The following is a 15,448-nucleotide window of genomic DNA, read 5'->3' as shown; positions in this document are numbered from 1 at the left end:
CATACCATCACAGATGCTGGCTTTTGAACTTTGCGTCCATAACAGTCTGCATCGTTATTATTTTCCTCTTTTGCCCGGAGGACACGATGTCAACAATTTCCAAAAACAATTTGAAATGTGGACTCGTTGGACCACAGAACACTTTTCCACTTTGCATAAGTCCATCTTAGATTAGGTCGGGCCCATAGAAGCCGGCGGCGTTACTGGGTGTTGTTGATAAATGGCTTTTGCTTTGTGTAGTAGAGTTTCAAGTTGCACTTACGGATGTAGCGCCGAACTATATTTACTGATGTGGTTTTCTGAAGTGTTCCTGATCCCATGTGGTGATATCCTTTACACATTAATGTCGGTTTTTGATGCAGTGCTGCCTGAGGGATTGAAGGTCACGGGCATTCAATGTTGGTTTCCGGCCTTGCCGCTTACATGCAGTGATTTCTGCAGATTCTCTGAACCTTTTGATGATATTATGGACCGTAGATGATGAAATCCCTAAATTCCTTGCAATTGTACGTTGAGAAACATTGTCCTTAAACTGTTCGACTATTTTCTCACGCACTTGTTCACAAAGAGGTGAACCTCGCCCCATCTTTGCTTGTGAATGACAGCAATTCAGGGAAGCTCCTTTTATACCCAGTCATGGCACCTACCTGTTCCCAATTAGCCTGTTCACCTGTGGGATGTTCCAAATAGGTGTTTGATGAGCATTCCTCAACTTTCACAGTCTTTTTTGGAACGTGTTTCAGCCATAAAATTCTAAGTTGATTATTATTTGCTAAAAACAATAAAGTTTATCAGTTTGAATATAAAATATCTTGTCTTTGTAGTGTCTTCAATTAAATATAGGTTGAATATGATTTGCAAATCATTGCATTCTGTTTTTATTTATGTTTAACACAACATCCCAACTTCATTGGAATTGGGGGTTGTACATTTGTGGGTTCAGTTCCCTGTTAGTGACGGTGTGAATTTGAGAGTGAACGGTTGTCTGTCTCTAGATGTGCCCCGCGACTGACCAGTCCAGGGTGTAGTATGCCTTTCACCCGAAGTCAGCTGGGATTGGCTCCAGCTCACCGGCAACCCTGAACAGGATAACCGGTATAAAAATTGATGGATGGATTGATGGAGGGCTGCACGGTGGACGACTGGTTAGAGCATCTGCCTCACAGTTTTGAGGACCCGGGTTCAATCCAAGGCCCCCCCTGTGTGGAGTTTGCATGTTCTCCCCGTACCTGCATGGGTTTTCTTTAGATTTTTAAGAAACCCGCGTGCCAGAGGAAAAAAAAACAATCAGAGACAGAAGGCATGACTGACAAAGTGTCAAATTTGCCTTGTACTTGCGGGCACACTCATAGCTGGTCTCCGGCACGCCCTTGTAGCCTTGTGCTGACCTGTTAGCTTTGGCTTTAGGAGCTTTGCTGAAACTATGCTGGAATATCCATCCATCCATTTTCTGAGCCGCTTTATCCTCACAAGGGTCGGAGGCATGCTGGAGCCTATCCCAGCTATCATCGGGCAGGAGGCGGGGTACACCCTGAACTGGTTGCCAGCCAATCGCAGGGCACACATAAACAAACAACCATTCGCATTATTTTAGAGTCCTCAATTAACCTACCATGCATGTCTTTGGGATGTGGGAGGAAACCGGAGTGCCCTGAGAAAACCCACGCAGGCACAGGGAGAACATGCATACTCACACAGGCTGGGCTGGGGATTGAACCCCGGACCTCAGAACTGTGAGGCAGACGCTCTAACCAGTCGTCCACCGTGCCGCTGTTGGAATATCCACCTCTGAAAAATATATAGATTTTTAAAATGCCCATTCCTCATCTGCTAACAACTGGGAATAAGACTCGCAAAAAGAAGCACAGGCGCCTAAGGATTCACAAGCAACGCAACCTTTATGCTTGACAGGATGTTTATTACCTCTTTCGATTTTGACTTTTTATACTGTAAATACCATAGTTCTATTTAGCTTTTTACATTGATGTTATTATTTGTACTGTCTTCTGTAGCACCGCGGCCCTTTGAGTACCGTAATTTCAATCCTCTGTAAGTGTTACGCATATCGAAGAATTGACAATAAAAGCACCTTTAGCCTTGAACTTTGAAGCTTAAATTGATTGTACATTCCCAAAAAATAAAAATTCAAACCGATAAAGTATAGTGTTATAGTTACAATCTACTACAAATAACAGAACAACTAATGCTACCAGCATAGCAGCCGCAGCTAATGTCATCTTATTTACAGGGCTATTGCTACAGTACATTGGGAATGTTGGCACTGCTATTTTGTCAAAGCTGGACGGCATTCTCTGTGACTATCACAAATACGCACTTTCATAATCACATGCCATTATAAATGGCCGTGTTTGAGAATCACGCTCATGTGCATCAGTGAGTGAAGCGCCTTTGGTCAGAGACTGCAGCTTTCTCTTTCAGATCTATGTTTCATTGCAGTACCCAGCTTTTTCTCTATCTTTGACCCCCAGTTGTCACTGATCTAAAACCGTTTCCACTGTGCTCTTCTTCTGCACTATCATTTATGATTTGAACCCCGGCCAGAGCTGTCTGTCAAATCTATTTTCACACGGAAAGGGCCGAGCAAATGTTGTCTCAGACTGGCATGCACCTTTTGATCAGATGTTCCAAAGCCTGCCATTCTTTGATCAGGTAATCCAGACTTGGCAAAATTGAGGGGAAAGCGCTCTGCGTTCCGCTTTGCTTCATTTTTCTGCTGATTTGCTCAGAAGAGTGGATGTGCCACGTCTAATGTAGATTAACATTTCACTTATACAATCAGCTGACTTTTCAGGGTTTTTTTTCTAAACGGTGGCAGGGAGGAGACGGGCATGGGCTCATTCTGTATGCTAAAGAGATGCAGAGAAGACACATTTGCATTTGTACCATATTGTGCACTGAATACACGCACATTTTACAGGTCTACAAATGGTCAGAGTGTAGAATCATAATTAAAGGGGCTAAGATAATTAGATTTCTCTCCTGTCGCTGGTTCCTGTCCCTTTTAGGTGGTATACAAGCGGGCAGATATGGCCATTGGCTCTCTGACTATCAATGAGGAGAGATCAGAGGTTGTGGATTTCTCTGTCCCTTTTGTGGAAACGGGGATCAGTGTCATGGTCTCCCGTAGCAACGGAACTGTATCACCATCTGCTTTCCTAGGTAAGAGGCCTATTCTATGTGATGTATAGAAATAAATGTTGTGTATATAGTGTTGAGTTAGCGAAAAATGTAAAATAAAAAGACTGTGACTGTTATTCTTTCTTTGTAGCATATGTCTTGTTAACTCGAAGTTCAGTTTGTCGGCAAATTCACAGTTTCAATGGTGTGTTTTTAGCTATAGACTGCACTGAAGATTGTAAGAAGAGACTATAGCCTTCTGGACAATGTTTCCCCCCGCCCCCCTTAAATGTTTCACCACATGAACTGCTACAGTCGTCGGGTATTATTGTATTTTACTTATACTGCGGATTACTCACTATGTTGAGGGATTTTGCAGTGATTATTTTTCTACACACACTGTTACTGCTGACTCATGTAGCAATAAGTGCAAGCAAGGAGGAAAGAGTGCTTTAAAGACAGCAAATGTCCAAAGTCTGCGATCATTTCACAATTAAAAAAATCATCTAAAGTGAAATCTGCTTACGTGAAAGTACAGCTATCTTAAGTTACACAACCGCACGTCTGTGGTAAAGTGAACTTAGTTAGCTAATTGAGTATAGCCTATCACAGCTAGTTAGAACAAATCCATAACTGGTGGTTTGGATAGAGGGAAGATGGAAACAGCCGCTGGTGCTGTTTCAATCGCTTTATTGAAGAAACGGTAACGCAATACAGTAAGACAATCCTATTCTTAGCTGACCTGCCTGCACACAAAGTGGCTTACTGTACATCATATAATGCAAGTGCATTGACTAGAGTCTTCTGTTTTCCCCCGAAGAGCCCTACAGCCCAGCAGTGTGGGTGATGATGTTCGTCATGTGCCTGACCGTAGTGGCTGTGACTGTCTTCATCTTCGAGTTTTTCAGTCCTGTGGGCTACAACCGCAGTCTACAAACTGGCAAGAGTGAGTGATGAGTCCGCTCTGTCTGTTTTTCCCCGCCTGATAGATGAGTGTGAATGTAGTCCATCACTGTCAGTGCACAGATCAAATGGACAAATAGCGAACACACAACTGGGATGGGGTTTAAACTAAAGAAAGGGCATTTGGGGAAAAAAATGACTGAAGCAAACGTTGGGAAAATTCTAATTAATAACTGATTCAATTTTATTTTTTGTTTTCCATCCATCCATTTTCTGAGTCGCTTCTCCTCACTAGGGTCGCGGGCGTGCTGGAGCCTATCCCAGCTGTCATCGGGCAGGAGGCGGGGTACACCCTGAACTGGTTGCCAGCCAATCGCAGGGCACATACAAACAAACAACCATTCGCACTCACAGTCACACCTACGGGCAATTTAGAGTCTCCAATTTATGCATGTTTTTGGGATGTGGGAGGAAACCGGAGTGCCCGGAGAAAACCATTGAAGTATTTAACATTGAAGTATTTAACTATGTACTCACGTTATTTTTTGATCAATCCTCATCCACAAATCCATCAAAGTCCTCATCTTCTGTATCCGAAATGAACAGCTGGGCAAGTTCTACATCAAACACGCCAGGTTCCCTCTCGTCATCGTCGCAGTCAGTCTCGTTGCCGTGCTGCTCCTCAGAAATGATGCCCGCTTTTACGAAAGCTCGGTGCAACAGTGCAAGCAGACACGATAGCCCAAGCATCCACAATCATTCACAAATTGTGGCTTAACTCGCCCGCTCGCAACTTCACTTTGAACGCCCTGTTTACACCGATGTCCAGCGGTTGGATTTCCTTCATCAAGCCTCCCGGAATGATGGAAAGCTCCGAGTTATTGCACTCAGTTAAATGGTGAATGTAGAGACGCTTCTCCCGGCTGTTCTTTGCTCATTAATCCATTGCTCGAGTTTGTCTCCCAACTCGGGCCACCTCACCTTGTTTCCGCGGAAACTCAGCTTCGTCTGCTTGACTTGGCAAAGCTCGTTTTCCTGCTTCCTCCACTTGCGAACCATGGATTCGTTGATCTTGAATTCTCTCGCGGCTGCTCGATTAACAATTTTCCTCCACGTAACTGATAGCTTACAGTTTAAACTGTGCTTCGTAAGCGTGTCTCTTTGTAGGTGCCATTTTTGGGGGTCCTGAGCCAAACCAATGTTGTTTTGCACAATGCACATACCGGCGCTATATATCTACTGGGGGCGTGCCTTTAGCGTCCTCCTTCACGCGCACCCTTCCCCATTTAACGGCTGCATGCTGTCCTCAGCCATGTCCGCTTTTCCACTATATAAGCAGCGTGTCAGCAGGAAATGCTCCCAGTCAGTCAAGCGGAGTGCTCATCACACAACATTTACAGATTTTGGAACTCGGTGCACACATAAGGCGCGCCGCATTATAAGGCGCCCCCGTCCACTTTGGATGAAGTTTAAGACTAAAATACGGTACATCTGTCGGCCAGTCAGATAACAGTTACGTCACGGCCCTCCTCGGCCTGCGTTTCAGAACTCGGTCGGAGGAGGTTCTGAAAGGCGGTGGCATTGTCACCGCTCGACCTCGAGAACGTGCACTGGAGAAGTGACCACACGGGGCGGAGCGAGGCTGGTTGAGAGTAGAACCGATACAATGGAAAAGGGGCATGAGTCGGAGTGTAATTGCAGTAAGGTTTGATTTATCTGAACCAAACTTGACAAGTTGGATGAATGCACCTCTTTTAGGGCAGCCCTTTAGGTATCCAACCAGTTGGGTGCTACAAGGTGTGGTCAAAGTGTCGATGATCAATGTGTCCTGCAATTCACATTAGTTCTTGCAGCTAGCTGCGTCCTTCATTGACGCACAAGCTGAGCGAGGATCAGCCGTTGCTTACTAGGGTCACATGTTCTGCACGGTTGGGTTTACTCGATGTGGTATTCTTAAGAAGCAGTTTTTTTATTCACTTTAATTACAGGTCAGCCACAGAGCTAAAGTGGAAACTATATATCTACTTGTATATTCATAAGACTTTACTTTCTTCTTCATCTCTTATTTCTTGTTCTTCTCATCTACATCTGTTGTCTATGTACAGTACTCCTTTTACATGGTGCCCCTTGTGTTCAGACTGAGACACCAGTCAGGTAAACTAGGGTCTTCAGAACAAGTTAACAAACTTGTGTTCCTAAAACTCAACTGCTGAAATTTACGTATTATTATTTACGTATTAGCAATTTTACTGGTTAAATGGTTATTGTATTTATCCTTTTCCTTTGCACTTTACTTCATTCCTTCAACTCTAGTACCAGATATTTTGAATGGTATGTATTTGGCCGGTGGATATTTGCATTTTATTTTATTTATATTTATCTTTTAGTCATTTTATTGTTTTCTATATAAAATATGTTTATAAATACATGGAGAAAAGATAAGAGAAAATTGATATTCTTACATGTAATTTTAAGGAAAAATTATATATTGAGAAATATATTGTTATTAGGGTATTAAATTACCTATATTGGGATATAAAATGTGTTCATATCTCATAGCACTACTCTGTTCCTTAAAGGGGTGATAATTACATTTCTCGTGTATAATGCACACCCATGTATAATACGCACCCCCGAAGTTGACCTCAAAAGTCTGGAAAACCCTTGCAATGCATTATTTCTCTTCTACCCATAAGATGAAAACATTAAGAATTATTTGTATTTTGTTATTTTTTTCAAATAATTATTCTCAAGTTAAGCACTTTATTTGAACACGTGATACTTTCTTTTTATTTACTTGCTCTTATTTTGAAAGTCACAGCCCTACTTTTATTTAGTAAATGAGAAAACACACAGTTGTGCTCATATGTCTGATTACCCAGGCAGAATTTGTAAGATGGGTACAATTCTTTATAGAAAACATGAAGGGCCGGGCAAAACACGTATAGTTTGATTTTAATGGTATTCAAATTAAACTGTCAAGGATTTCAGAAAAGCGTTATCATTAAACAAAACATAACCATAAAGAAATTAATGATGGTTGTCGTTCAGTCATCAGTTGTATTTAAAAAATATATAAATCAAAATATTTCACAAATTCTGCCAGGGTATGTAGACTTATGAGCATAACTGTACATATTATGCAGTCATACGTACCCCTGTGATATTGGAATGAAAGTGTAGGCTACACCTTTTTCATAACCGCTAGGTTGCGGTTGCATATTGGAATGAAAGTGTCCAGTTTGTTCATAACCTCTAGATGGCATACGTATATAAAATGTGAAAGTTCTTTCCATTTTCCTTTGTATAATTTGCCCTATTGACTTTAGAAATTTTTTTTGGGGGGGGGGAATGTGCATTATACACGAGAAATTACGGTAGTCACGATAGCTCAGAGGTTCGTTTACACTTGAAAGTCGAACAGTATCAGGAGGCTGCAACTCATCTGCAGGCCTGTAACGTAAGCTAACATTCCCTCAATACCGAAAATATGCCAATAGTGAAATAATCGCAGCTGTTATATTTCTGCACCACATTAAGGGAGTGGAAGTATTGAGAAGATAACGTTCATTAAAAAAAAAAAAAAAGTGATAAAAAACCAGCACCTGCCTTTTTAAAAGTTTACTTCCCTCGGAGTTTCCGTGTGTCCTTAATTTTTACAAGTTTCTCAGTAAGCTGTCGCAGACGATTATGGTTAAGAGGCAGCGTCATGCTTCCTTGATGCTACCACGCATGCGCGCAGGCAGAGGGTGGTCGGCCTCCCAGTGCTCAGAAAATATGAGGAGTATCATTTTGGAGCGGTACTTGATGCGTCAGGACTGCCTCCAGGTGATTGTTGAAAAGCTTAGTCGACTATAACATAATATGCTGCCCCGTACTGAGTGGGAGTTCGCAACATAAATCACCTGATTGTTCAAATCAACCACAAGCGGTGCCTTTTGACTGTCGAGTGTGGTGAAGACAGTTGTTGAACTGCATCGGAGTATGTCTAACATTGAAGAGGCAATCTATTATTCAGCAGCATAGTTTCTACTCCTGTGATATTTAATGTCTCTGATGCATAGGCCATTCTCGCAATCATGCAGTACAAGAGGTACTGCATGATTGCTACACTTTGCATAGATTTAACTGAGTCATCTTCCCGCACACTCGCCTTACTTCCTCCTTGACTCCCGACTGTCATATAATGGCAGCGCATCAGAAGAGCTTGAATGGTGATTTGTACAATGAGGTTACATTATTTGTATTATGTAGCTGCTATGCTCAGAATGTGCAGTCAGTGAATTATGAGCTTTGGTGTCAATATGGTTGCTAGATATTTTTATATACAGCGAACCCATTTTACACATCATTCATGAGGTTTCATTTGAACGCTTCTGTGCAGCCACATGCTCGTGCACAGCAATTTTACAACCGCTAACCATTTTCCTTCCCACTCTCATCTCTCCGGACAGAGACAGGAGGGTCTACTTTCACTATTGGAAAGTCTGTGTGGCTTTTATGGGCCATTGTCTTCAATAACTCTGTGCCCGTGGAAAACCCCAGAGGAACAACGAGCAAGATCATGGTGCTGATCTGGGCCTTCTTCGCCGTTATCTTCCTGGCCTCGTACACTGCTAACCTGGCAGCCTTCATGATCCAGGAGGAGTACATTGACACGGTGTCAGGGCTCTCAGACAAGAAGGTACTTTATTGCTTGAATGCTAATGAACCGGACTGGTAAAAAGGCAAATTGAAGTTTTTAAGGGAGTCAATTCCCATGAATTTAAAAGTTAAAATTGATTACTTTAAGAAAAGGATAAAATCTCATTTAAGATTACTTCATTATCACAGGTCTTGAATCTATAAAAGCCAATTTATAAATGCTACATAAAGGCCGCTGCGTGACCGTTTTCCCCCAAAGATTTGACTGTGCTCAAAGTGTAACTTAGTCTGGAATGGGGACAGAAATAGGTCAAACAGATTGGTGCACAGCTTGAGGTGTCTCATGCCCCTTCTATCTCCGTTAGTTTCAGCATCCCGAGGAGCAGTACCCACCACTAAAGTTTGGCACGGTGCCCAACGGGAGCACAGAAAAAAATATCCGCTCCAACTACCCAGACATGCACCAGTACATGGGTAAATACAACCAGAGAGGAGTGGAGGACGCCATTATCAACCTCAAGACTGGGTTTGTTTGCTTTAACATGATCCTGTTCATTCAGTGTTTTTCTGTGCCATTTTTTATTCAACCATCCTTCTCAAATTCAATCATTTCATTTACAGTGGGACCTTGATTTTTGTGATTAATCCGTTCCAAAAGGTTTGGCTAAAATCAATTTTAAAACTGAAGCAATATTTCCCGAATGAAATCATGTAAATCCAATTAATCCATTCCAGACACCCAAAAATGTTAATACATTTTATAGAGAATAATTATAGTTTAACATATGGAAAACAATGTGAAAATAGAAATGGCCAATGAAGTGGAAAAATGAACAAACATCACTTGTACCTCTATTAAAGACTCTTGATGCCATGAGGTTATTCTTTTGAAGGAGAATGCACCATTTTCATACTTTTCTGCAGTGCTTTCTTAAAATGTATGGTTTTTATCATCAATGGGCCAGCACTTGGACATTTCTTTGGCCTCATGGTAGCTACTTGAACAGTCACACAATAAAGCACAAAAAAACTTAAATACAAGGGAGGATATTTATTTTTGTGTTTTTTGTAATATGTATGCTTGTTACTCAAAAAAACTGCAAAAAGTTAAATGAAATATGGGACATAATCACCAAAATGACTAAATCAAGCTAAACAATGGGAGCAAAGAAATCTGATAATTGACAGGTGACGAGTAGTACATGGCAGCTACCCGAATAAATCCAAGAAAACAATGGTTCCATCTTTAGAGTTTTAGAGCATAGTTGGGTATATGGTAAATAGTTTTTCAATCACCTGATCGGTATTTGCTTGTACGTCAGCTGCCATTCCGGAAATAAAAAAAATCAAAAAAAAAAATCCAACCTTTCCGACGTATATGAACATTTAATATAATACCATGGAAACAATTGACTGGTATCTAACGTAAGATGTACATTATATAAATCTGTTACTGAAAAGTACTGAACTAAAATGTAAGCATTGAAAAATTGGAGCTATGTATAGAATGTAACATGCATTTTCTAACACTAACACACGCGTTAAAGCTTACTTTTAACGAAGTGCTCAGAACAAACATACTGGACTGGCTATCCGGCTGGAGTGAAATCAGCTTTGCAGATTTGTAAAAGTCATAATTTCTATCTCTTCCTTGACCAATGTTCAGTTTTCCTGCCCTGATCCCAAACTGGTGTCAGCAAATGCTGAAATGAGACTTTGTCCCTCTCACCTGTACTCTTGCAGCAAAACACTGCAAAGTAATTTACCATTTTGTGTTGTTGGCTATCAAATTTATCTATTCAAACACCAGAACAAAACAATGTATCCACCTTCAAGACGGCAGCTGCAGGTGTGTCAAGAGGTGTGGGACATCATTGAAAAACTAGCTCTCATGTCCTTGATGGTGGGTTAGTTCTTGACAACAAGATATTTCAGTCACGGTTGGGGTGTTCGAAGCCGAGGAAGGCAAGACAAAAAACATGGAGGACCCAAGTGCAGGGAAGCAGGGACGCAAGGCAGGAGTGCGGGAGTCTAAAAAAAAAAATGTAATCTTCAAAAACGGCCAAGAAGGAACGTGGATAAAGCAAAACTAAAAGTTCTACAACCAAACCAAAGTAAAGACACTTAAATACCTAAAACTGGAAACAAACTATCACTGGTGAGTAGGACGTTGTACAGATAGGGACAATGACACCTGACAATGACATACTGCAAAGACAATGAACCGACAAGAACTGAAAGAAACCAGGGAACTAAATCCAAAGAGATTGACGTGACAACGAGAAACACCTGGACAAGACACGAGTGGCTTGAGAGAGCTGATTGGTCGACACAAGGTAGAAGGTTGATGAGAACAGGTGCCCACAACAACCAAATGAGCACACGACAAACATGGAACACAGGAAAACGTGGAACAAAACAAAACCCAAACCAAAACACAGCCCATGACAATTTCCTCATTAAAGCTGTACATCATAAAATGTTAAGCCTTATAATGTGATTTTTCTTTCCCAAAGATTGTTTATCGCTCCTTATTTGTTACTCTGGAGACACATTTAAAGAGTTATGGCTAGTTATTGTTTTTCTCGCACATATTACAAGATGGGAATGATATTTCAGTTGCTCTGGCAACCAACATTAAGTGATGGACTCACTTGCTCTTTGAATGCAGCCAATGTGCATCTGCTATTTTTGGATACACAAAATTGCCTCTATTTAAACTTAAAAGTGTTTACATGTCCAAAATATTTTTGCGTTGACTGGAAGATGGATTTATAAACCAGTAATACCACAGTATGAGACTAAAAAAGGACTTTGATTAGAGTTAGTCCAACTGTAATTACACAGTGGGGTCTTACATCAGGCGGCACGGTGGCCGACTGGTTAGAGCGTCAGCCTCACAGTTCTGAGGACCCGGGTTCAATCCCCGGCCCCGCCTGTGTGGAGTTTGCATGTTCTCCCCGTGCCTGCGTGGGTTTTCTCCGGGCACTCCGGTTTCCTCCCACATCCCAAAAAAACATGCATTAATTGGAGACTCTAAACTGCCCGTAGGCATGACTGTGAGTGCGAATGGTTGTTTGTTTCTATGTGCCCTGCGATTGGCTGGCAACCAGTTCAGGGTGTACCCCGCCTCCTGCCCTATGATCGCAGGGCACACATAAACAAACAACCATTCGCACTCACATTCACACCTAGGGACAATTTAGAGACTTCAATTAACCTACCATGCATGTTTTTGGGATGTGGGAGGAAACCGGAGTGCCCACGCAGGCACGGGGAGAACATGCAAACGCCACACAAGCAGGGCCGGGGATTGAACCCCGCTCCTCAGAACTGTGAGGCAGACGCTCTAACCAGTCGTCCACATGCCTCCCAAAGCAAGAATCACTAAGTATTGCTGCCAAGTAGAGTTTCTTTGATTAACAGTCGATTTATGTCAGTAGATTTTAGTGTACCGTATTGAGCCAGTAAAGAAGCCAAGCACACAGAAATGGGATGCTCATCTCTATTATTCAGTTAGCAAGTCACTGATGGTGTAGCGGTACACTCGCCTGACTTTGGTGCGGGCAGTGTGGGTTCAGTTCCCACTCAGTGACGGTGTGAATGTGAGTGCGAATGGTTGACCGTGTCTATATGTGCCCTGCGATTGGCTGGCGACCAGTTCAGGGTGTAGTCTGCCTTCTGCCCGAAGTCAGCTCGGATAGGCTCCAGCGCCCTGCGACCATAACCAGGATAAGCGGTGTTGAAAATGGATGGATATGGATCTCTATTATTCAAGCATAAAAAAAACAAGTGCAAACAGAAATAAAACCAAAGGAGAGACTTACCTCAGTTCCTAAGCTTTAGAAGGAAATCCAAATGAGAAAGAAAATGAAATGGCCAGATCTATAGGTCCCCCTATAGATTAATGAATAATTAAGGAAAGTGCCCGATGTAGAGAGAGTTCAAAACTAACAAAGAACAAATTGGGTAGCCGAGAATGACAGAAATTAAAGCAAGCTTTGAGTAGAAACAGCACACAGTACTAGGCCATGAAAAAAAATGATGTAAAAAGCATGAATTTTAGTTGTGACAGCAGATCCTGAAATTTTACACTGAACCCGATGGACTCCTGCAATCGTCCTTATTCTTACTTCCCTCACACCTGCCGTGTGACAGCTGTATTATGTGGAAAGCTCACAGTGGCATTCTTTTCAACTCACATTTTAATCTTTTGTCACGCTTTTCCTTCTTCTACGTGCAAACTCTGTCACCTTCGCTATCACTCCCAACCCCTTCAAGACTGTTTCACCGGCACAGCACCTCCTTTTTCTATTTCCAGTAAAAAATCTCCATCACCAGCGAATGTGTTTTGGGTAATCCCAGTTTACTTTACCCCAAGCCTGTCATCGTGCGTCCCACCTTGAAGCCGTGTCACCACAAATTAAACTCACTGTTGTTGCGTTTTAAATAATTGAACCTATTGCCAGCTGGTATCCTACTGTTTTGTTTGTTGCTTAAATCTTTTCCCCCCCAACCTAATGTCACTTTTTATCCAATCATTCATCTTACATCCATGCTTCTTCTCTATTTGGGCTTTTCGTTTTTCCCTTCAAGTATGTTTTCTCGCTATGTCTGTATTTAAACTTTATAATCCTCACCACTCTAGCCCGTGTCTTTCCCCCCTGAAGTGTGTAAATCTTTTTCCTCCTCTCTCTCTATTTTCCCCCTTGTCGCTGCGCTCTTCACAAAGTATAAATCCCCATCCTCCCCTCTGCCTCCTACACGTACATTTCCCTCATCTCTGCCTCATTTTATTCTCCTTGTTTTTGCCCTCTCTGCCAAACCTGCTTTGCTATTCCACCCATTCTCGCTTTACATGCTAAGACTTAACTTTCCATGCCGTTACTATCGTTCTGTGAGCCTGTCTACTGAATATTTTTGCACCGCAAACTCCCTAACCAGTAGCAATTAGTTTGTTAGTGCCAATTTGGTGCCAAGATATATGAAATATGTCTGAAATCTTTACCGTGATTATGCTTAGTAACCGTTTCATCCCTACATCCTCCCTTGCCTCTGCCAACACGCTCGATCCCTCTGCTGCTACTCCCATTCAATGATGAATGCATTTTCCCTTGGTCCCTTTACAGGAAACTGGATGCTTTTATTTACGATGCTGCAGTATTGAACTATATGGCCAGGAAGGACGAAGGTTGTAAGGTAGGAACCAACTCCCAAGCACACGCTGTTCTTACGCACTGTGGACATAAATACAGAGTAGTTGACATATATACTCAGCTTTGTTTAATGTGCCCGTTGTCCTTTATTTTTCCTCCAAGGTGATGACCATAGGCTCGGGGAAGGTTTTTGCCACCACAGGCTACGGTATCGCCCTGCACAAAAACTCACGCTGGAAACGTCCTCTTGACTTGGCCCTTCTGCAGCTGGTGGGAGATGGTGAGAACGACGAAGAGGGGAGAGCGCAGAGGAAATAATTAAGTCAATTGAGGGGCAAAGGGAAGGCGGTGGGCAAAATGACTCACCGGGGACCGGATGAGAGAGTACAGGAGGACACAGGGGGTAGATGATGGAGAGGCTGTTAGGAGAAAGAGATGGTTGTAAGGTGTTTTGATCGTGACAAGGGGAATAATGGTGTACAGGAGAGGTGATGGTGGTTATGGAGATGCCTAAAAGGTCTCTTTACTGTCTTGCCGTGAGTGGGAAATAAAAAAGGGAATGGCACCAAGAGGAATATGATTGTTCATTTAAAAGATTGCATGAGTAACACAGTTCTCTTGGTACACAACAACAAAAGCCTTCCCTTATTTTTGTGCTCTGAATCTCAGTACTCTTTCCCTGCTGAGACGGGTTAAAAAAAAAAAGAAGAAAAAAAAGGACATTTTCTCGGCCAATCATTGTCGAAAAGGACCATCATGACTTGAGATGAGCTGACACTAACGAAGACAGGGAGTCTTAAGGGGAAAAAATATAAAAGACAAAGTCCAAGACATGGGATATGGGCGACTAAGGATAAGAATAGTAATCCAATGTCAAATGTTCAATCAATTGGTTGTATCAATCGCATGGAATTGATTGTTACTTAATCGTGTCTTGAGGAAATTGAGGCTAAATTGAGAGCAGTTCTTGATTGCAACAAACAATGGTGCTCTTGATTTTGTCACAAATATACTGGACAAAAATATAAACACTTTTGTTTTTGCTCCCATTTTTCGTGAGCTGGACTGCAAGATCTAAAACTTTTTCGACATACACAAAAGGCTATATCTCTCAAATATTGTTCATAAATCTATCTAAATCTGTGTTAGTGAGCGTTTCTCCTTTGTCAAGATAATCCATCCCACCTCACAGGTGTGGCATATCAAGATGCTGAATAGACGGCATGATTATTGCACAGGTTGCATTGCCTTAGGCTGACCACAATAAAAGGCCACTCTGAAATGTGCAATTTTGCTTCATTGTGGGGGTCTGTGGGGTCAGAAAACCAGTCAGTATCTGGTGTGACCACCATTTGCCTCACACAGTGCAACACATCTCCTTCGCATAGAGTTGATCAGGTTGTTGATTTTGGCCTGTGGAATGTTGGTCCACTCCTCTTCAATGGCTGTGCGAAGTTGCTGGATATTGGTAGGAACTGGAACACGCTGTCATATACGCCGATCCAGAGCATCCCAAACATGCTCAATGGGTGACCGGGGAGTATGTTGGCCATGCAAGAACTGGGATGTTTTCATCCATCCATCCATTTTCTGAGCCGCTTCTCCTC

The 15,448-nt window shown here is 42.2% G+C and overlaps 1 protein-coding gene across 5 annotated transcripts in view; it reads left to right on the top strand.

Moving 5' to 3' along the window:
- Positions 1 to 15,448, top strand: part of LOC133480080 (glutamate receptor ionotropic, NMDA 2D) — a 92,746-nt gene that overhangs the window by 58,974 nt on the left and 18,324 nt on the right. For all 5 annotated transcript variants that reach the window (XM_061777739.1, XM_061777740.1, XM_061777741.1 and 2 more), the window contains 6 exons: positions 3,027 to 3,180; positions 3,959 to 4,084; positions 8,496 to 8,725; positions 9,051 to 9,211; positions 13,815 to 13,884; positions 14,004 to 14,121. In XM_061777739.1, coding sequence (XP_061633723.1) covers positions 3,027 to 3,180; positions 3,959 to 4,084; positions 8,496 to 8,725; positions 9,051 to 9,211; positions 13,815 to 13,884; positions 14,004 to 14,121 — 859 coding nt within the window. The remainder of the gene's footprint in view (positions 1 to 3,026; positions 3,181 to 3,958; positions 4,085 to 8,495; positions 8,726 to 9,050; positions 9,212 to 13,814; positions 13,885 to 14,003; positions 14,122 to 15,448) is intronic.

The sequence above is a fragment of the Phyllopteryx taeniolatus genome, chromosome 6 (genome assembly GCF_024500385.1).
Source record: "Phyllopteryx taeniolatus isolate TA_2022b chromosome 6, UOR_Ptae_1.2, whole genome shotgun sequence".
NCBI lineage: Eukaryota > Metazoa > Chordata > Actinopteri > Syngnathiformes > Syngnathidae > Phyllopteryx > Phyllopteryx taeniolatus.
The sequence above is the reverse complement of the archived record's forward strand: the minus strand, read 5'-3'. Positions and strand labels throughout refer to the sequence as shown.